Here is a 22,164-nt window from a genome sequence, read left to right as displayed (position 1 = left end):
GTGAAGATGCACTAAAGATGTTACCTAATTGAGTAATGAAATATTTGCAAGAAAACAATCAAGCTCAGAGAATACCAAGGACTCCATATAGTACATTATATTCTAAAATTCATTTAAATAGAGTCTCTTTAGTGGCAACATTTTGCATAATCTTATCTATTGTATGAATGGGTTAATGTTTTGTTCATTGGATAGAACAGAAATCTAAGCAAATGGCAATGTAAATACAAACTAAATGTTATTCATGTGCTTGTGTTTTGAAGGTGTGTTTGGTGCAGACACTGTGGAGCTACTTCTCCTGGTTTAAGATGTGAATGGCAAAATAATTACACACAGTGTGCTCCTTGTGCAAGTTTATCCACCTGCCCAGTCTGCTGTTGCAATTACAGAGAAGAAGAGCTTATTGTGCAGTGCAGGCAGTGTGACAGGTTAAAATTTCTTTTATGTTGGGAATGAATATTTTTTTACTTGCTTGTTCATACTGTGTTCCCTTATATTTGTGGGATGAATTTTGATTTTTTTTAAAATCAAAATGATTCTTCAAATTAGTTTCTGGTACCTAATCTATAACATAGTTTTTATAGTTTTTAACAAACTGTTTTCTTTCTCAGTCATATTATTAGCATTATATAGTATTGACATGAGGATATTTCTCAAATTCTTTTGTAACCTGAAGAAATTTTGAACAATATTCTTTTAAGTAACCCTTAATTATTGACTGATTCTTCACAGTCACACAAATAGATTTCTTCATGATGTGTCATTAACCTGATCCTTCAGGTCTTCCAGTGGTACAGTATAGTATGGAATTAAACAGCAATCCCTTGAACATAAAAAAATCAGACGAATTTAAAATATTTACATAACTCAGAAAATAATTGTTAAAGTTAGCAAGACCCTCTTGGATTTATCTTTTTTATGTCCAACGTTTCTTCATAATCTTCCTAACTTATCAACGTAGACAAGAAATGGAACTAAATGACCTCATTCCAGTCCCAGGGACCTAGTTATCAAAGCCATCCTGGATGTCAGTGCATCTACTAAATCTCAAAAATGGAGCTGTACTAGCTCCTTCAGATTAAGTTTCAAAAAGCTTCCTGATATCAAATCATCCATCACTGGATCCTGAACTAAATAAGTTTGTTTATCAAAACAGATTGTTTCAAATATATTTTGAAACATATTTGAGAATTCTGGAATTATATAGCAATCCCTAGCTCAACCAACCGGCCCAAAAGGAAATTTTAATAACTAATTTTATTAAACATCATCTGGGTTTTTCAGGAATTTATTTCTCTGTGAGGACAATATTTATATTGCATGATAACATTGCATGCGTTTCAGTCAACTCCTTTGCCATCTATGCTTTCACTTTCAGATGGATGCACACTGTCTGTCAAAATTTAAACACAGAAGAAGAAGTGGAAAACACAGCAGATAATGGTTTTGACTGCACCATGTGTAGACCGTATATGCCATCAGCAAATGGTAAATTCACCTCCTGTTTATCTAATAACAGCACAGTAGGATTTGTTGTAAAGCTTCTCTCTGACAGATGTTGCGTTAACAAAAGAGACAGTGTTGTCTTTTGTCCAGATATTTTCTTAGTGCTGTATGATCAGTAATAGAAAATGACATTAAAATTCTGTTGTTCCTTTAAGTTGTCAATTATGTTAAAGATATGTTATTAGAAAAGATATTATGTGAAAATTTTAATAAAAATAAACTAAAAAAACAAATTGTTTGGAGTAACAAACATGTGAAAACTACAGATTAATGAATATTTCAGTATCAAAATATTGATTTTGAGGACTTCATAACATTTAATTAAATGATAATTTTAATTGTTTATTTTTCCTTTTTCTAGTGCCTTCCTTTGAATTTTGTGAATCATCCATTGCAGCCCAAATTCCATTAAAAGCAAAGGAACTTGGTAATCATTAAAATTCTTCATTCTCTCCATCTAACTTTATTTCTACTAATAATTCACTGTTGAAGCCAGAATTATGCCTTAAAATTATATAATCAATATAATTGATTTTAATAGCTGGTTTTTGTTAGCTATTCCCTTATTCATTTTTAAACCCAGCTGATACCTTTCATGAATAAATGTTCAAGTCCTCCTTAATGGAAATTAAATTGCTTAAGTGAGCAAAAGATTTTACTCATAAAGATGAAGGCAGACCTTTCTCTGCTTGCCCTTTTAAATATGGTCTTTGAAAGGCAGATGTAATTTGACAAAAATTGGGGTAATTTATTCAGTCTTTATCTTTCCCCAATCTATTTATAGTAGAACTTATTATTCTCTGTGTATCTCTTCACTTACATATGTTGAGTTGAATAATGTATGGAGTAGACTCTTCGTAAAATATTATAATTATAATATAATTATAATGTTGGTTTTCTTTTAAAATAATGATGCTGTGTTCTCTCTTTATCTAATACTAGTTGATAACCCGGGGGAAAATATAGGGGGAAAATGTCTGGACCAAGAGTAATTTCTAATGTTGGACTTTCCCCCTTGCAAGCGGGAGCCTCCTTGTGGAGTACTGTGAAGCCGTTACCATGGCAACTCTACTATGCTGTACAGTAGAAGCCTTTTTAAGGCACAATGGCTGTATTGTAATAGAACATACACTTTGAGGGGTTTTAGGGGTGTCTTACCCCCACAATATTTGTTTCCAGAGAGTAAGTCATCTGTGTACCAGGTTTGATTGAAATTGCATTCCAGAGTTATGTTGGAATACACACACACACACACACACACACACACACACAGCCATTTATAGATAGATGAATGGATGGATAGAATAGAATAGAACAGAACAGAACAGAACAGATAGTCTTCCATGGTATATTAATGGTCTATTTTGATATGGTATATTTTTAAAATCCAGGTGTTGTGCTTATAAATTATTAAAAGTGTAAATTCCTGTTGTGGTTCATGCCAATTTTATAGACCCACCGAAGACGTACACTCAGGATGGTGTCTGTTTGACCGAAACAGGGATGTCTCAGTTACAGAGCCTCAGTGCTATTGTACCAAGAAGGAAAAGGGCAAAGCCAAAGCTGAAGTTGAAGATTATAAACCAGAATAGTGTCGCTGTACTTCAAACACCACCTGATGTCCAATCAGAACATTCAAGAGATGGTGAGATGGATGACAGTAGAGGTGATTATTATATGCTCTCTTCCCATTTTATTGAATTATTGGTTAAATTGAATGTCCCTTGGTGCACTCTGGAAGAAGAAGGAATTCACAGAACAAATCCAAAGCACAAAGCAGAAGGCATTGTTACAGGAATGATAGCTAGCTTTAAAATTATATTAGTTGACCTGGGAAAAGTTCAAGATTTGTTTCTGCCTCAGGGTGACAACTGTGCAAATGCCCAAGAGAGGAGAGGAAGAGAAAGACTATTTACTTGGGCTGTATACTTGATCAAAATGGTGCTTATATTGGTAGCAGATCTGAGTGAGTGAGTGTCACTGTATAATTTTTATTTGCCTGAATATAGGTAATCCTTGGATTAGGACCATTCATTCAACAATCATTCCAAATTGCAACAGCTCTAAATTTGGGATACTTAGATGGGTCCTTGGAATTCTGGCTGTCGCAGTGTCCCTAATGGTGACTGTGATCTGGGTGCCCGGCTTGCAGTTATGACATCACAGTGAGCCATAATCACATGACTGCAATTTTTGATATTTTTGCTGGTTTGCCAGAAACAAAGTTAACAGGAAAGAAAGCAGGAAGTTGGAAGTTCCAGTTTTTCATAATAGCTACTTATGACATTAAATGCATTGAAAAATACAAAGTATTTAAAACTCATAATATCAGTGGATCAATTTTATACTTTGGTATTTGCTATTCTTTGTTGAAATATATGAGTTCACCAATATTACACAGCAAATAATGTTTTTGATATACTATCATATATCATTTAATGAACTTTTGTCTGCAAGTGTGTAATGGTGTGTTAAGTGTATGCAAATTATTAATGATACCATAAATCTGAATCAGAAAAATGGTTGAATGTCATATCCTAAAATAAGCATGCTGATTATTGGTTTATAACAACTTTCTTTCTAACTTTCTCATTTGCAGATTAATTTACTTAAAAAAAATACCCCAATGCATTCTGTAGCAAATGCTATAGAATGAAATGTTAAAGGACAGTGATAGAGGAAGCAAACTATTACATGAGGTTTTAAAGAAACATATTTGCCACAGCATGCTTTGTTCTTTGATCTCAAGTTCAATCCCAAGCATTGTCTATCCAACAGAATATTACTTTGGTTCAAGATCAGATGATAAAACAATATAGAAAAACTTAATATTGCAGTATTAGTATGAGAACCATAGCTGAATAAGAAGAAAGTGAGAAAAATATCTTGTCACTGTTAGGTAGCATTCTCATTATTGGCTAGTGTTTCCTTCAATCTAGAAATAGAATTTTGGATTTCTATTCTTCTTACTCTTTTTGGATTTCCAATCTTCTTACTGCAGAAACTTCTAGTTCAGAATTTTAAAGTGATGACATCATATAATAGAAAGAGACATAAGATCCCCTGAAGTTTTTCAAATCTTACGGTAGTTATTGAGGAATAACTCCCCATGATATACATTAATAAATATTATTATAGTAGACATTGAATGTTACATATATGTAGTCCTTTCTTAATAACCATTCATTCAGTGACAATTCAGAGTTATGGTGGTGCTGAATCACTTATAGTTTACACACAGTCTCTGAAGTTACAGGCAATGCAACAACTTTATACTCGTGTGATCAAAATTTGGGTGCTTGGTGGCCCATCCCCATAACAGCAGAGGCACCTACCACTTCAATTCCCTCCCACCTATATCCATCTCTACCCTTTTGGTGCTCTGTACAGTGGCACTCCATGGCAACAACAAAGGCCCAACAGAGACACTGTCTTAGGGTCTTTCGAAAAATGAAGTGAAACAACAACTGATGACCTCCTTTTACCGGTCCACAAAAGAAAGCTTCCTCACTCATTGCATTATGATGTGGTATGCTGGCTTGACAACCGCGGATAGAAAAACACTACCAAGGGTGGTGAGCACAGCACAAAACATTGTGAGCTGTCCGCTGATACAACTAGATGACCTCACTAGGGCTCGCAGCCTTAGAAGAGTGAGAAAAATCCTCAGGGTCGACTCACACCCTGGTCAGCCCTTCTTTACCCTCCTATCATTTGGAAGGAGAGATAGAAGCATAGGCAGCCACACAAACAGGCTGAAGAACAGTTTTTATCCAAGGGCTGTCAGACTCCTGAATGAAAAATAACCCTACAACAACATAGTACAATTGACTTGCAGGGCTGGCACGATGTGCAATAAGTTCACATGGTGCAAAAGGATAGTAGATTCACCGGGCTAGGAATATTCTTGTCTTTCACTGTGAGTTATGTTGTGTTGAGGGGGCTTGAAGGGAGGCTCAGCCAATGCCATTGTACACATGTTGTATTCTGACAATAAAGGTTTGAACTGAGCAGCACTGAGACTGAGTTAGAATCCAAGAGGTCTCAGCCAAGTGCCATCTTCCCCATTACTTTAGTTCTGCTGCCATCAACCAGAGTGAGGAGTGGCACCTCAAGCCTATGCCTTGGCCAGCCACAGTGCATTCTGCAGACCCTACCATGCCTATCTGACCTTTGTTATCTTCTTCCCACTGCTGACCAGATGCCCTTGGCCTCAACCTATGCCAACTGCCGATCATGCATAGTGTGCATGCCCATTTTTGCTATACTTCAGATGTCTCCAGACGTTTTCTGAAGGCTTTCTGAAGCGTTACAAGAACGAGGCACATGATTTAGATAATGATGGCAAAGTTTCAGAAGTCATGTGAAACATTGTAAGAATGGAACACGCTATGGGCAATGGCATGAGTATCCTTGGGAAGAAAGCTTGGCATATCAGTTGGTATCTGATTGACTGTCCCTTGCTGGTCACATCCACCTACCCACTAGAGCAGGGAGACGAGGAAAGTTGTAGGTCCCATCTCATAAGGAGGTACATCTGGTGGGACCCAGAAGAAGAGTCTTCTCTCTGGTGGCTCCCTTCCTTTGGAACCTCATCCCTGCAGAAATTAGACTGGCCCCCACTCTGACAGGCTTTCAGAAAGCCCTGAAGACATGGTTTTGCCAGTGGGCCTGGAGAACGCAGAGTGTGGTTGAGCTCATCAAATGGCTTATTTAGTAGTTGCTATTGCCAGGAGTGGGTGAATAGGGGTATTTAAAAAAAACACGTTCTAGATTGTGTTTTTAATGTTTGTAAGACACCTCCATAATCACACTGGATTATGGAGAAAGCTAGGAGCTCCAGAAAAACATCTACTTCTGCTTCAACATCTACTATGTTGTAGTCTTTGATTGTGTGGATCACAACAGATTGTGACAAGTTTTTAAAAAGATAGGAGTACCAGACCATCTTATTTGTCTCTTGAGAAACCTATATGCAGGTCAAGAAGCAACAATGAGAACTGGACATGGAACCACTGATTGGTTCAAATTTGGGAAAGGAGTCTGGCAAGGCTGCATACTGTCGCCCTGCCTATTTAACTTACATGCAGAGCACATCATGAGAAAGGCAGGGCTAGATGAATTACAAGTTGGAATTAAGATTCCCAAGAGAAATATCAACTCCTGCGCGTCTGATCAGTCCTAGAGGAGATCAACCCTGACTGCTCTTTAGAAGGCCAAATCCTGAAGTTGAAACTCAAATAGTTTGGCCACCTAATGAGAAGGAAGGACTCACTGGAGAAGAGCCTAAAGCTAGGAAAGATGACGGGCAAAAAAAGAAGGGGACGACAGAGAATGAGGTGGCTGGATGGAGTCACTGAAGCAGTTGGTGTGAGCTTAAATGGACTCCAGAGGATGGTAGAGGACAGGAAGGCCTGGAGGAACGTTGTCCTTGGGGTTGTGATGGGTCGGACATGACTTCGCATCTAACAACAACAACAAAAGGCACCTACAGTCGCTGTGAGCGAATAGGCAGCTATATAAATTTTCTAAATCAATAAATCTGCCTTGCTTATGGCCAGATGGGTTGCACCTCCTCAGTGTGAGAGGTAAAGATCAACTTGGCGCAGCAGGGCTATAGAGTCATTAATATAGGAATCGTTAGTTTGTCATTCATTGATCTAATGCCTAAATATTTTAAATACCTATTAATATCTATAAAACCATTATATTACAATGCCCAGTTGTGTCTTAGCAGCCTCTGTTTATCAGCTGCCTTAGCTAAGTTCATTCCAAAGCTTCTTCAGAAAGTTGGCTTCAGTTTTCTTTAATAAATAAGTTTTCATACTTTATTGAAGCACGTTTTATATGAAGCTGTCTTTAAATACTGGATGAAAATTTCACTGGGTTTAGATGAAGCAGCAAAATTAAAATCTGATATATGAATTTGAGAAAAAGCCAAGCCAATACTTAAAGCGCTGTGTTAGTTATTATCCTGGGCCAATTAACAGTGCTGTTTGGGGACTTTACAGCCTTAATTAATTTGAACATGAGTTTGGCCTTGAATTGAGTTTGCTTTAATTTAATCCATTATGATCTCTGAAGGCTTTCTGGGATGTAATGCGGTAGTAATATTTATATATGCCAACTTTTGTACAGGAGCTCAAGGTGACACTGCTCCCTCTCTTATTTCTCCCTACAGTGACAATCCTGTGAGGTAGGTTTTGCTGAGAGAAAGTTACTGGCCTTAAATAAGTTAGTGAGCTTCTAATATTAAAAGTGAACTCAATCCTAGTTTCCCAGATCCCAGTCCAGTATCTTAACTGCTACACCATGATGCCTCACAAATAGAAAATGGAATATAAAATAAAACTTTTTTACTTATGTCCCTGTGATATGGTTCCCTCTCTTTTACTATTTGTAGACCTGCTCCATAACAGTATTTAAACTTTTCTACCTTTTAATAATCCTGGTGTCTGGGTAGGGGTTTCTTTGTGTTAATATTCAATTTTAATGGGATTTTGTTATGATTATTTTCAAAAGGTTCTTAGGTAACTGAAGAGTCTTTTATGTGAGCGGTTAAGTAAAAGTGTATAAATAATTTCAATCTTTTTCTCCCCCACTTTTTAACTTGTTTTAATTCAGAAGGAGATCTTATGGATTGTGAAGGAAAATCAGATACAAGTCCTGAACGAGAACCTATAGATGATGATCCTAAGGGAATAGAAGCAACTGAAGGGATCAAAAAAAGAAAGAGAAAGCCATATAGACCTGGTAGAGTACATACTCCAAATGTTTTCATAATTATTAGGTTTATATTTATTGATTATATATGCATACATAATATTTTATTTAGAAATGAGGTTTCTTAAATGTTGTTGAGAATTACTTGATCTGTTGTGTTCTGCAATTTCATACAGTGGTTTTCATTTTCAAATACAGTAGTCCTTGACTTACAACCGTTTGTTTAGCTACTGTTCAAAGTTACAACAGCACTGAAAGAAGGATTTATGATCAGCTTTCACACTTAATGATTGTTGCAACATCCCCATGGTCACAGGATCAAACTTCAGGCCCTTGGCAACAGGTCATGTGACCATCATTTGTTACCTATCCAGAGTCATGTGATCACCATTTGTAACCTACTCAGTTGGCTTCTGACAAGAAAATCAATAGGGGCAGTCAGATTTACTTAACAACTGTGACAACAAAAGTCATAAAATGAGGCACTGGCTTAGTATGGAAATTTTCGACTCAGTTGTGGTCGTCAGTCAAGAACTACCTGTACTGCCTGATTATCAAGATGTATATGCCAAAGTTACCAAACAACAAGGATAACTTTTATTTATTATTATTAAATAAATCCTCATGGATTCCATATAAAAGAGATATAAACTTAGCACAGTTTGACAATCACAAATTTTGATGTTCAAGAGAGAATGGGCGTTGGTTTCTTACCTGATACGCCCCTTCTCTGGGCAGGTGGAAACAGCAGCCATGCATGGGTTAACACTGCCAGTAACCATTAGGATTGAGTCTACCAAATTAACGTCATAGCCTCTGAGGAGCGTCCTCCCGCTTTCTTGATGAAGGAGATAAGTAGACTGCTGTGCTCTAACTGAATGCTCTCGTGTGGTTGTTCCTCCAATGTCCTGTACTACCGCACCTCTGTGACCTAGGCCCACACGAATAATAGAGCGGGGGTGGCTGCTGTCTCCATCTGCCCAGAGAAGGTGCGTATCAGGTAAGAAACTAATGCCCATTCTCCCAAGTTGTTGGAGACAGCAGCCATGCATGGGATATATCAAAGCCTGGCTTGTCCCGGGTGGGAATGCAATGGCTTAGGAGACTGAAGAGGGGAGGACCTATTGAAGAACCCGCCTTCCGAAGGCTGCATCAGCCAATGTGTATCTATCCACCTTGAAGTGGCGGATAAAGGGAAATGGAGTAGTCCAAGTGGCCGTCCTGCAGATTTCCGCCACCAAGGCTTGTATCGTCCAAGCTGTCGAAGTTGCCGCACTGTGCGTTGAGTGTGCTGTGATGTTGGGTGGTGGAGTGAGATGGTGTACTAGGTAAGCCCTCGATATAGTGGATCTGATCCACCGCCCTATCATTGAAGAAGAAGCCTTAAGCCCTTTCTTGGTGGGATGGAAAGAGATGAAAAGGGCCTTAGTGGTTCAGGCTCCATTCCGCAGAGTCGATTGTCATGCAACTCAACCAGTCTGCCTGGACATTGTTGGTGCCTGAAATGTGTTCGGAGCACAGAGAGTGAATGTTGGCTTCCGCCCAGGTTCCCAGGCGAAAGGCCAAGTCCATTAACGAGATGGCTCTCGTCCCCCCTTGGCATTGTGTTGTCTGTGAGAATCAATATGTGGGAGTTGCATACTGATGATTGGAAGTGGTGGAGGGCCAGCTGAATCGCCCTTAACTCCAGCCAGTTCATGCTGTGGGCAAGGTCAGAATTGTACCACAGACCTTGGGCTACAAGAGAGTCCAGGTGAGTGCCCCATCTGGTGAGACTGGCATCTGTTGTGACTACGAGATGAGGGGGCTCCCTGAAGAGGGACCCCTGGGAGATGGTCGGGGAAACCCACTAGTCTAGGGAGAGGATGACCTCTGGTGTCAACCTGACCTTCACTGAGGAGCAACTGCTGTTGGTCTTCTGGTATGGCAATAGAAACCACTGGAGGCAGCGGCTGTGAAGCCGCGCCCATGGGACAATGGAGAAATATGAGACCATCTTCCCTAGTAACTGGGACAGTAGAATCAGTGGAACCTGTTGTTTTCTCTGCACCTCATTGGCCAGATCTCTGAGGCTGAGTTGCCGTTCCAGGGACAGGAAGACCCAGCCCTGAACAGAATCTATCAGGGCTCCCAGATGGACCAACCGAGAGGTGGGAAGTAAGTGGCTCTTGTCTCGATTTATGGAGAAGCCCTGATCCTGAAGGACTTGGATAGTGGTCTGGAGGTCCTGAAGAGCCTGGTTGTGCAACCTGGACAGCAAGAGGATGTCGTCCAGGTAGCACAATATCCTTATGGGTTCGGCTTGGAGGTGGGCAGCAATCACCGCCAGTAGTTTGATGAAAACCCTTGGGGCCAAAGACAGCTCGAATGGGAGAGCCCGATACTGGAAGTGGTTGCCTGTGTAAACAAATCTCAGGAACTGCCTGTGTTGTTTGAGAATGGGTACGTGGAGGTAAGCCTCCATGAGGTCCACTGAGGTGAGGAGATTGCTCTTGCGGACACTCTCAAGAATGGATAGGAGAGAGTGCATTTTGAATCTCCTGTATCTGATGAATCTGTTGAGGGACTTGAGATCAAGGATTGCCCTCCAGCCCCCCGAAGACTTTGACCCGCTAGAGACGAGAGCAGAACCCCCGCCCTGCCTGGCCCGGAGGCATAGGCTGAATGGCCCGGATATGGAGCAGGTGATGGATGGCCTGCTCCATCAGGAGCCTCTTGTGAGGATCCCTTGAAATGGGGCACATGACAAAGTGGTTCGGAGGGCTGGAGTGCAAGTCCAAGGCTAGGCCGAATCCTGATACACACATTGTCGGTGATGTCGTCCCAACAATCCACGAAGGCTGCTAGGCGTCCCCAGATTGGGAGGGACTCCAGGCAGTCACTTCTGTCTCTTAAATGATCGATTGGAATTGTCCCTGAAGGACTTCCTGGGAGGGAAACGTTGATTGTTTCTTCCAGTTCTATTGGAGAAGGAGGGTCCCTTTCTGGGAGGGGCCTGACGTTGTGGATGGAAGTTGGAGAAACCCCCATCCTGCCCTTGAAATGACTGCCTATGATAGCAGGATTGGTTAAGATTGTCCTGTTTTTTGGTGGCAGTCTAGAGGACCTTCTGTTTGTCTTTAGATTCCACTAAGAGGGGCTCTAGAGGTGGACCGAAAAGAAGATTGGAGGAAGAGGCAAGCCTCCATTTTGCCCAGACCTCAGCCTGCCATTGCTTAAGCCAGAGGAGCTGGCAGGGTGTGACGGAGAACGCTATGGATTTGGAAGCAATGTGTTGGCGGTGTATTCTAGGGCTGCTTTTATCTTGTTGATATCCCTGCGAGATCTAGAATCCCTAGAGGAAATCCTTGCCTGGAGCTGTCTGAGCCATAGGAGAGTAGAACGGCTAAAGAAAGAGTTCGATGTAGCAGCTCGAACAGCCCATGCAGCAGCCTAATGCCCCTTAACGAGCGTCTGCTCAAACTGCTTGCCTTCAGGGCGCAAGGTCTCCTCGGGAGCTGCCGATGCCGCATTAGGGGATGATAAACTCACCACCGGTAGGTCAATGGAGGGTACCTCAAGTACCTTAGGGAGTTCCGGTCCCACATTTACAGGCACTTGTCCAAGGTGTTAGGGACAGGACCTGTACCTGGTGACACCCACTCATTCTGGACCACGTCAATGAAGAGTCTGGGCAATGTAATCACCTCCTTTTCCACCTTGGGCTGAATGAAGAGAGGATCAGTGGTGTCTGTTTTGTCTGCTTTGGTGCCCTGAGGAGCCTTGGGAGCCGGGATGCCTGCAATCTTCTTTGCCTTAAATAGAAGAGAGTGAAAAATAGCTGGTTTAAAGAGGCCAACAAATGTAGGTGGGTCTGGGGGGAGGTCCTCATCTTCAGAGAGATCCAAATCTCTGGAGGGACATTCCTCTTCTCCGAAAACAGATGGCTGGCTGGAAGTGCCAGGTAACTCGTGTGATGTAGAAGCCGAAAGGTCACAGTCTCTACGTCTGGAGCTGGAAGAAGACAACCTGCGTTGGGTGGAATGTGAAGAAGAAGACCTGTGCTTGAGGCCCACTGCTATGCCACGTTCAATGGCATCGGAAATGATCATGGTCACATCTGGTGTGTAAGGAAGTGGTCTAAAAGGAGTGGTGCCCAAAGTCTGGAATAGAGGTTCTCCATCAGGAGTGAGACTTCTGTCATCGCTAGATTCCTCCTCACTGTAAACCTGCCCATCTGAGCCCCTGGCCTCCTCAGGCTGTAAGATGGAGGCCACAGGGGACAGTTCATCCTCTGAATCAGGACAACTCTGCAGGCCTCCGAGGTTGGAAAGGGTGGAGTTCCACATATTTGGTCTTTCCCTTGGCCTTCCTGGAGGGCACTTGGGAGGCCCTACCATCCTCCTCTGCTGGGCAGCCTGTAGGAGACCTGTGACTAGACCTGGGAGCTTTAGGCAAGGGCTCAGCCGGAGAAACCTCAGCAGTGGACCTGCGCCTGGAGGCCTTGGGTTGTGGGGATCCAGCCAGAGGAATTGGGTCCTGGGGCTCTGCAGAGGCCTGTGGGGCCTGGTCGGAGGTGGCAGCCATGGCCAGTACTCACTGCGCTGGAACAAGATGTCTGCTCAAAGATTCCCGCCATAACAAAATGAGGCAAAAAGCCAATGGGCCAGATGGCAGCGTGGCTGAGGGAACAGCAAGCCATCAGCACCGGTGATGGGGTGCTGTGGAGAGGCAGTGCAGTGAGGAAAACTTTGGGGATGCCTGCTGTGGCAGTGATGGCAAAGGCGGCGGCAGCGGCGTTTGTAGTTGCGGCGGCTGTTTTATCGGCATTGCAGTGGCTCTAGCAGCTGCGGCAATAGCAGCTGAGGTGGGAAAGAGCTCTGCCTATGCAGCGGTGGCCTCCAAAGGCTGGTGCCAAGCAGCAAAGCCACAAGGAATCCCTTCAGGCAGCAGGGAGCCCTGAACGATGGAAGTCAGGAAGCTGCCTCGTGGCTCAGATTCTTCCTTGGAAGGGCGAAGTGCTGTAAGCCCCCCATGGGGCGCTAGCGTTGCAGAACTAGGCTCCCCTGCCTTGTAGGACTAATTAAAGGCAGGGAAGACTAGGAGAAAAACTAAATTTGAAAATAGCCAATTTCTATATTTTTTTCTGTGAAATTAAGTTGAGGAGAGAGCTATTAGCACAGCCAGTCCCAATCAAACTGAGTCTAAAAAATCGGGAGGACACTCCTCAGAAGCTCTGGCGTTAATTTGGTAGACTCAGTCCTGTTGGTTACTGGCAGTGTTAACCCATGCATGGCTGCTGTCTCCACCACTTGGGAGAAGTGAGGGTTTTTTCAGCTGATACTTCTATTGATGTACAGGTCATCATTGGATTGATATGGGCAACTGTTGGATTTCTTATGCATTATATTAAATTCTTACAGAAGGGAGCTATACCATCAAGAAGAAATTATAGATACTCAACTTTTTTTGATTCCCTATTACCTTGACCTAGGAAATAATCTTAGTATATCTTTGTAGAAGGGCAGGCTGCCTAGTAAAAGGTCAGCACCTGTGCTGCTGTTGTCCTGCCTCTTTAAGCACAGCAAGATTCGCTATAAAAGCTATGCTGAGAGACAGCTGGGTGTGGTGGTGCTGGTAAGAGGAAAGGAGGTGTGTGTTTGTGCATGGAAATAAAGTAACTACAAAAATTAAATATATTTAATATCTAGAATTGCCTTTAGTAGCTTATTATTATATTTGAATGGCATTATGTATTATATAGAAATGACTACAAAATGTCTACACTCCAAGATGTTTATCTTTATTTAAATAACTTAATTATAACATAATAATCTAAAAACACAGTCACCTATGTGAGTTGAGTGACTATCTAAATTTGCTTAATAAATACTGTGAACATAATTTTTATAGGCATTGGTGGATTCATGGTACGGCAGCGGAGTCGTACAGGACAAGGAAAAATTAGAAGATCTCTCTCTAGAAAAGATTCTTCTGGTTCTGTATCTGAGCAAATACTCAGCAGAGATGAAAGTAGGCATCTAGCAATTTATTCTCATAGTTCTGTGTCACTGCCATGTCCTGTAATATAAAATTATTATATTTTAATTAATCAGTTACTCTTTTTAACCTTGGTTCCCCAACTTAATTCATTGTCATTCCTGAAGATATTACATGATTGCGTCCTTGTATACATTCATGCATTATATATATTCGAGACAATTTTCCAGTTTGAATTAAATTCTGTCACATTTACTCTGAACATAAAAGTATAGTTCTACAACTTTGTTAACTATTCTTACTAGAAACAACCTTTCTAGTAAAAAGCATCCTTGTGGCCGTTCATTTATGCAAAGCTGGTGGATTATGAAAAGATGCATAACTTAGTAAAGCTTATTGAAATGTGAATTGAAACGCAAATTGTTTGCATCAATGTAAAAACAGATAATGAACAGGGGAAAAGCAGAACAAAAGTAATCCACTAGAAACGAATATTAGGGAGGTCTCTGAGTAATTTTGAATCTTGGTGACTGCCTGGATAGGTTCCTAGAGTTTTCTTGGCAAGATTGTACAGAAATGGTTTGCCATTGCCTCCTTTCTAGGACTGAGGAAAAGTGACTGGCCCATAGCCACCCTGCTGGCTTTGTAACTAAGGCAAGACTAGAATTTGCAGTCTTCCAGGTCTAGCTTTATCCCTTAGCCATTACACTAATAGCTGAAATTCTAAAGAGAGCTAATGGCAAAGGAAGACCATCCTATATAATAGATATTATATACCTAAAATATCTATATTATAATACCTAAAATATCTCTGTATTGTATGTTAGGTATCTTTATAAAAAGCTCTGCACCTTTTGAACTGGCAGTCTGAAAGCCATGGCGTAGAGCAGTTTTGGCAAACCTTTTTGGCATTGAATGCCGAAACAGGAGAGCGTTCATGCATGGGACAGCACCAGAAACAGGAAGACCAGCTCCCTGGCGTGCATGTGCAGGAGTGCTGAAAACTGGAAGACCAGTTCCAGGGAGCTGAGCTTCTGGTTTCCAGTGCTCCCGCACGTGCGATGACCAGCTGTGCGCTGGAACCCTGAAGAGCAACGGGCGACTGGCATGCCACTTCTGGCATACATGCCATAAGTTCGCCATCTTTGGCATAGAAAATAGGTCCTTCCATGGAGATTGTAGGTGACATTACGGACATTTCCTTTAGATTGTGGTGCCAAGTTTTAAGAGTCTTGCATAGCAATGCCACATGTTACCTTTATATCCTTTTTATCAGATTTTCAGTTTCAACTTTTGCTGTTTTTAAATTGGGAAAAGAACTAATCAATGCCCTTTTTCTGTACTTCAGCTGTAGTCTAGAGTGAAATAGGATTGTAACATTGTAACATGTTTGATATTTCTAGGTTGGAGTGAACAACTGCCTGATACACTTGTGGATGAAACTATGTCTGTTTCTGAAAATATGGAAAAAATGAAAAAACGTTATAGGAAAAAGAAAAATAAGCTTGAGGAAATTTTTCCAGCGTATTTGCAGGTACTCTCACATGCAAAATATTTTCCCTAAGATCATTATTTGCATGTAGTAAATAATCTTTTTGTAATTTAAGAAATTGCTTTATAATTTGTAAACCATTAACATTAGTGTTAGTTTCTTAGTTCTATGAATAATATTTTATTGTATTTCTGAAAAGTAAAGTATTTATTTTAATATATTAATATTAATACATTATTTTGAATACATTATTACAGACATATTAATATAATATATAAATAATTATAGTCAAATTTGCTGAAAGAATGTTCTGTTTTTAGAATGAACACACTTTTGTCCATGTTGCTGAGTTAGCCAAGAGGCAATAAGGTTATTTAAATTTTACCTATATAGTATTTAAAGATAGTAAATTAATTGCTTGGATTTTATGATAAATGAATAGAGGTTCATAGAAGAACCTGTCTGATAAATATCTTTCTGGAGAGTTGGTGTTACCCCACTACACAGAGCAGAAAAGGATAGAGGTACAAATCACGTAAAATTAAATATTTTGAATGCTTTTAAAGCAGAAGTGAACAACATCAGCAATTTTACACAAAGAATCATAATTGGGTTAAATATGAGTGCGTTTTATAACAAGAGCAGTTACATTTATTAACTGTAATATTAACCAATAAGTATTTAAATCTCTTTCAGTTTAAATTCAGATTCAAATATAGGAATCCTGTGGCTTATAAAGACATTTTAATTAAATGCCTTGTTGTTGTTGTTTTGTTCTTTGTTTTAATTCTAGGAAGCCTTCTTTGGAAAAGAACTTTTGGATACTAGCAGGCAAAGCAAGCCACGTTTGGATAATTTTTGTGATAAAAGCCTCAGCATTTCCTGCAAAGCAAGACTGAACACCAACTTCTTAGACCCATCTTCAGATCCACTTTTGAGTTCGACTTCGACTTCCACTCCCTCAAAATCTGGTGCACAAGGTATGTAAATCTGAATATATTTTCGTATATAGCGGGCATGGGCACAAATCAGAAGAGGCCTTATTAGAAGAGCCTTTTAGTAAATTTGCCTGTTTAGTGTCTAGTTAATTTTTTGGAGTTCCTTCATTCAGAGGTGGAGATGATCTACTACTCTGGGTAGCTGAAATGTTTGTTTACTGAGATTTGAATGTTGTCGTTCCTGATGGCATCTTTATTATGAGCTGTCTGTTTTCTAAAGGTACTCTGGATGACCCATTAGCTGCCCTTGTGCTGAACACTGAGGATGACATCCTTGGAATTCTCTCAGATGATTTAGTGAAACCTGGGGATCATTCAGGTATGATTAAAAAATTGTTCTTTATAGTGTTCATGATTTCTGGTTACAGGCACTTGAAACGCTCTTTTTGATTCATGTTATGGCTTCCAAGATGGCAAAATACAAAACATTTTGCTCTTGAACTTTCATATTTCTGTTCAATGTATATGAGTAGTCCTGGGTCTTAAGATCACAGTTAGGACCAGAATTTCCATTGCTATGTAAGGTGATTGTTAAGTGAGTTGTGCCCGATTTTACAACCATTTATGCTACAGTTGTTAAGTAAATCATGTTGTCATTGAGCAAATTCAGCTTCTCCCAATGACTTTGTTGTTAGAAGCTGACTGAGAAGTTGCAGGTGAGGATCCCCTGATCCCAGGATGCTGCAGCTGATCTAAACACATGCTGATTGCCAAGCCTCCAGATTTTAATCATGTGATCATGGAGCTTCTGCAACTACTGTGTTAGGATAAGTCGTAATTCCCTTTTTTCAGTGACATTGTTACTAAACAAAGGGTTATAAGTTCAGGGCTGTACATGTATTTGTATATACGCATAATTTTTAAATACGCTTCTGCTAGTCAAAGCTATTATCTCTTGCTTTGCTTAATACATCTGTCCTTTGTTTTTTAATTGTTCTTTATTACTCTGGGGATAACCAGTGTTTTTCATATCCATGAACTATTTCAGCATGCAGCTATATATACTTTTGATTTGTTCTTTCTTGCTTGCTTCACTTTTTTTGTTATAATCATCCATTTTATCTGGTTTGGATCCTGTAGGTCTTGATTTATGCCCTTTCCAGGTTGAGAACTCCTCTTCCCCTTTTGGTAAGGAAATATTCAGTGGATGATCAGTGTTTAGAAGTAGTTCTGTTTCCTAATGGTTTCAGCTGATTTTTTTTTGTGCATGCACAGTGTAATAACTCTTCTATTGCCTTACTTTCTTTCATTTTTCACTACCTTTGTGCAGTCTTGCGCAGTATAACACGCCTGTATTTATAGTGCACTTAGAAGAACTTGATTTTTTAATTTAAAGAATATTGTGAATAACTACAGAATTGTCTATGTGTGCATTTCACAGTACCAAGTAATACATTTCTCTTGAACTTACTTAAAGCATTTCATGTCTCTGTTCAGATTAGTGGAGTTTTTATTTACATCAATCAATATAAAAGCATGGAGGTGGGGGAACCTTCTGGTTTTTAATTCAGCTTTGAAATGTTATTGCAGATATAAATAAGAATGCCAAACATAACGCCTAAGGTTCATATTTTTAGAAAAGAGTTGTTTTTGGGGGAAAAATTAAATGTATTGTAAGAGCTCTAAAATTCTGCAGGATTTTTGTTTCTGGTAAGTGTTCTGCTTTTAGACATAAAAAGCCAGCCCTTTGAGAAATGCCAGGTAGGAAAACATGTGCTGCACAAACTACAAAAACACTTCATTGTTACAGGTTATATTAGAATTTTGAAAACCTGTTTCCCTCTGCTCTCAATTATATAAGGACCATGTCAGGGTAATCTCGAGTTTCTTTCTCACCACCATTTCTTTCCCAGAGTTAAGTGGATATAAATAATCCTTGACTTACAACCATAATGGATCCTACCCACTAGGCTTGCAAGGTGTTGTGGTTATACAGCAGGTCATCATGTGTCTGACCCAATTTCACATTCCTTTTTCTTCATGGTGGTGGTGAAGTAAATCAGAATGATGGTGAAGTGAATCCATGATTGCTAAGTGAACATCTCAGTCATTAAGCAAACTCTTTGTCTTCTATGTGTCATTTTTGCTACGTGTCAATAACTGCTGGCATTCGGCAGAAATGTCACAGTCACATGATTGCAGAGCATCACAAACAGCCATAAATGCAGGCTAGCTGCTGAACACCTAAAATATGGTCATGGGACCATAGATGGGTGGGTGATTGTGAAAACTTTGGAATTTGGTTGCAAGTATCTGAAGGTTGTCTGAAGTTATCTGCAGGTTGAATCATTGCAACTGGACTAAGAGATGTTTCACCGCCTGCCCAGGCAGCTTCCTCAGCCAGGGCAAGGGAGTTAGTCATTGAAATGTACCACAACAGCCTCAGGGGTTTCTTCCCCAAAGTGCATTGCAAAATGCCGATGAAGATTCTCAACCATCCAGGTCATCCAGGTAGAGTTGTCGAAGGTTGCCTGAAGTTGTCTGGAGGGTGAAGTATTGCAACTGGACTGATTTTTTGTTGTTTGTTTGAGAGACATTTCAACGAATGGTGTGGCAAGAATTGGTACATTCCAATGACTCTTTGCTTAACTGCCTTGTTCTGACTGAGGAAGCTGCCTGGATGGGCAGTGAAATGTCTCTCAAGCTAACAACAAAATTCAGTGCAGTTGCATTGATTCAACCTTCAGACAACCTTCAGACAACTCTACTTGGATGACTGAGAAACTTCATCGATGTTTGTGGTCATAAATACCTTTTGGATGGAGTCTGTCATAACTTTGAATAGATGCTAAGCAATTGATTGTAAATTGAGGACTATCTGTATTTACCTAATTAATGTTGCAGTTGTGGATTCATTGTCTAGTTTTGAAATAAACCAGCCAAAATTTCCAAGAGAAAACAATACTAATTTTCAGTGACGTGAGGTTTATGGCGGGTCCTCTCCCCCGACACCCCACTGACTAAAGCACTTTCTTTCGCCACCTGTGCTTACGGCAGAGCTCAGGCGGGCTGCCGCGAGCACAGGCGGGCTGCCGCGAGCACAGGCGGGCTGCCGCGAGCACAGGCGGGCTGCCGCGAGCACAGGCGGGCTGCCGCGAGCACAGGCGGGCAAAAGAAAGTGACTTTCTTTCGCCTGCCTGTGCTTGTGGCAGTGCTCAGACGGGCTGCCGCGAGCTCAGGCGGGCGAAAGAAAGTGCTTTAGTCAGTGGGGTGTCGCAGGAGAGGAGAGAATGCCTGAGCATTGCATTTATTAAAGAAAAAAAGGAAATTTGAAGGAAAAGAGGGAGCGTGGGGTGGGGGTGGGGGGCATCAGAAACGGAGAAAGAGAGGAGGAAGAGTGAGCGCAACACTGCAGCTTTAAACAGAATGACAGAGTTTAAACCTCTAAAAATGGGGTGAACCCTCTAAAAACCCTCTATTATGAGGCAGGAGAACTGCGTGCCTCAACTACCTCAGGATTTTTTTAGGCTTTTAACCCACACTTAACTCTGCTCCAACGCCTAAAAAGTCAGACTAGATGAGGCATGCAGTTCTCCTGCCTCATAGTAGAGGCTGCTTTTTTAGAGGCTTTTTTAAACAGGCAGTCATTCATGGTGTGGCAGCAGCTAGCTAGCCTAACCTCAGCACTCACCTTTTCCCGTTTACATTTTTTTTTTCCTTTTCATGATTGACAGTGGTGAGGCTGCCCTGCCTCCCCTGATGCACGTCACTGCTAATTTTATTTACTGCTTTGCAAAGAGGGAGCAAACGTAGGTACAGTGGACACACCCTAAATCATCAATATGTTTGCCTTATATTCTCTATTGCCGTTACAAATTTACCTCCCACCTTTTCCTCATTGGCTTAGTACTCATGCCATCACATCTATGTGAAGCGTCTAAAGTGAACACATTATCTCCGCCCCGATTACATCTCCTACTACTATAATTCTGTTACCCCTTGCCCTTATTTACAAATCATCTTTTATGGTCCTAGTTCCCAGGGGTTGTCTCTAGAGTAAGCCTAGCTCATGAGATTAGAAATGTTTACAGTGTGTGTTTTCTTCACATGCTAGAATGTCTTCTTCCAATTCTGTAAAACCTTATAGAACTATAGGCTCTGTTTCCCACATACTTCTTTTTCAACACTAGCAAACATGTTTTCTCTCTTTCTACACACACACACACACAAACACACACACACACACACACACACCTATATTACACACCCCAGAATTCTATTAACTAGTAAAAATTTTCTGCATGGAGGAATAATTTTCCTCTATCACTACTTGTAATACTTGTCTGTCAAGAAAGTGCTACAAAACAAATCTATCAAGCACAAGCTAATAATATATTTTCAATTTATATATTTAATAAAACAGTCAAAATGAAGCAATTGGTTAAATAGTTAATCAACTAATTTGGTCCTATATTACCTTGAACAGTGAAATGGGCAGCACGTAAATTTAATATATACAATAAGTAAAATAAAATATCTGCCAGAGCAACTGAATAAAATTCAGCCAAATGATTTCAAAGAGTGAAACATACGGAATTTCAATTTGCCAGCATTGGCTCGGCAGTTTAACAAAAAAGAAAGTTCCGCTTGGTGCCAATGCTGACGGAAAGAAGCCTGCTTTGGTTGTCAATTAAATGGGAGAAAATAAACACATAGTTGCCACATAGGCTTGAAGAGACCAGGATTAGGTCAGTTACAGAATAAACGATGCCAGAAAGATTCTAATATAAAGCAGCAGTCTGCAAAGGGAAGGAAGGACAAGTTGGCAATAGGAGAAAAATCCGAATGGGATACACAATAAGCTGGAATCAGGAGCAGTCTAAGCCAGCATGTGGTTTGCTATTTGAAATAATTAGCAATTTTATTAGACAAAAGGCCAAGCTGAACAAAAGTTTTCCCTTAACAGTAAATTAATGTAGTAAGCCAAACTTGGGATCAGGGTAAAAAGTTTTCTTTTCACCAAAATGTAGTTTCTAAGCCGGTAATCGTGACAGTTCCCATTTATAATCTTCCTAGTGGAAACATTCATTCCTCAGCCTAGTAAATAATTTGAACTAACACTACACATATCTGTTCAAAAACATAAACTTTTGTTTTATTATAAACAATAGTCCATAGTTGAAGCCTAACACCCTTCGTCAAACTGTATGCACTATTTGTGTCTAAATCATATTTAAAGATACTGAGTTTTTTTAATCTTTTAAGTACTTCAGACATAGTTTCACAGCGTCCATAACATAGTTTCCATTGGTTGATTGATTTGTTTGAAAAAAACATTCCCTTAAATGTAAAATACCCTTAACTATTTTTGATACATCTCAAATATTACAGTAGTTTTATTGTTGTCCAGATTTTTGATGTATGCTTTGAGATTCAAATCCATATGGAGATGATGCTTTTATTGGGTTAACTGAGCATTGACAAAGATATGTTTCAGATGTTATTCATTAGACAAAATGATTATGA

At 40.3% G+C, this 22,164-nt stretch overlaps 1 protein-coding gene across 14 annotated transcripts in view; it reads left to right on the top strand.

Annotated features, from left to right (window-relative positions):
* The window catches only part of KMT2C (lysine methyltransferase 2C), a 167,606-nt gene that overhangs the window by 105,458 nt on the left and 39,984 nt on the right, over positions 1–22,164 (top strand). For 12 of the 14 annotated variants that reach the window (XM_087712468.1, XM_087712460.1, XM_087712459.1 and 9 more), the window contains 10 exons: positions 264–428; positions 1,379–1,488; positions 1,868–1,933; positions 2,960–3,172; positions 8,131–8,259; positions 14,122–14,241; positions 15,612–15,742; positions 16,494–16,680; positions 16,919–17,017; positions 17,779–17,826. In XM_087712468.1, coding sequence (XP_087568594.1) covers positions 264–428; positions 1,379–1,488; positions 1,868–1,933; positions 2,960–3,172; positions 8,131–8,259; positions 14,122–14,241; positions 15,612–15,742; positions 16,494–16,680; positions 16,919–17,017; positions 17,779–17,826 — 1,268 coding nt within the window. The remainder of the gene's footprint in view (positions 1–263; positions 429–1,378; positions 1,489–1,867; positions 1,934–2,959; positions 3,173–8,130; positions 8,260–14,121; positions 14,242–15,611; positions 15,743–16,493; positions 16,681–16,918; positions 17,018–17,778; positions 17,827–22,164) is intronic. The other 2 variants (XM_014076030.2, XM_087712461.1) reach the window with 2 other exon arrangements.

This window comes from Thamnophis sirtalis, unplaced genomic scaffold, assembly GCF_051295495.1.
Source record: "Thamnophis sirtalis isolate CommonGarterSnake01/CBP01778 unplaced genomic scaffold, rThaSir2_p1.2 scaffold_4, whole genome shotgun sequence".
Lineage (NCBI taxonomy): Eukaryota > Metazoa > Chordata > Lepidosauria > Squamata > Natricidae > Thamnophis > Thamnophis sirtalis.
This window is presented reverse-complemented; position numbering and strand designations above follow the sequence as displayed.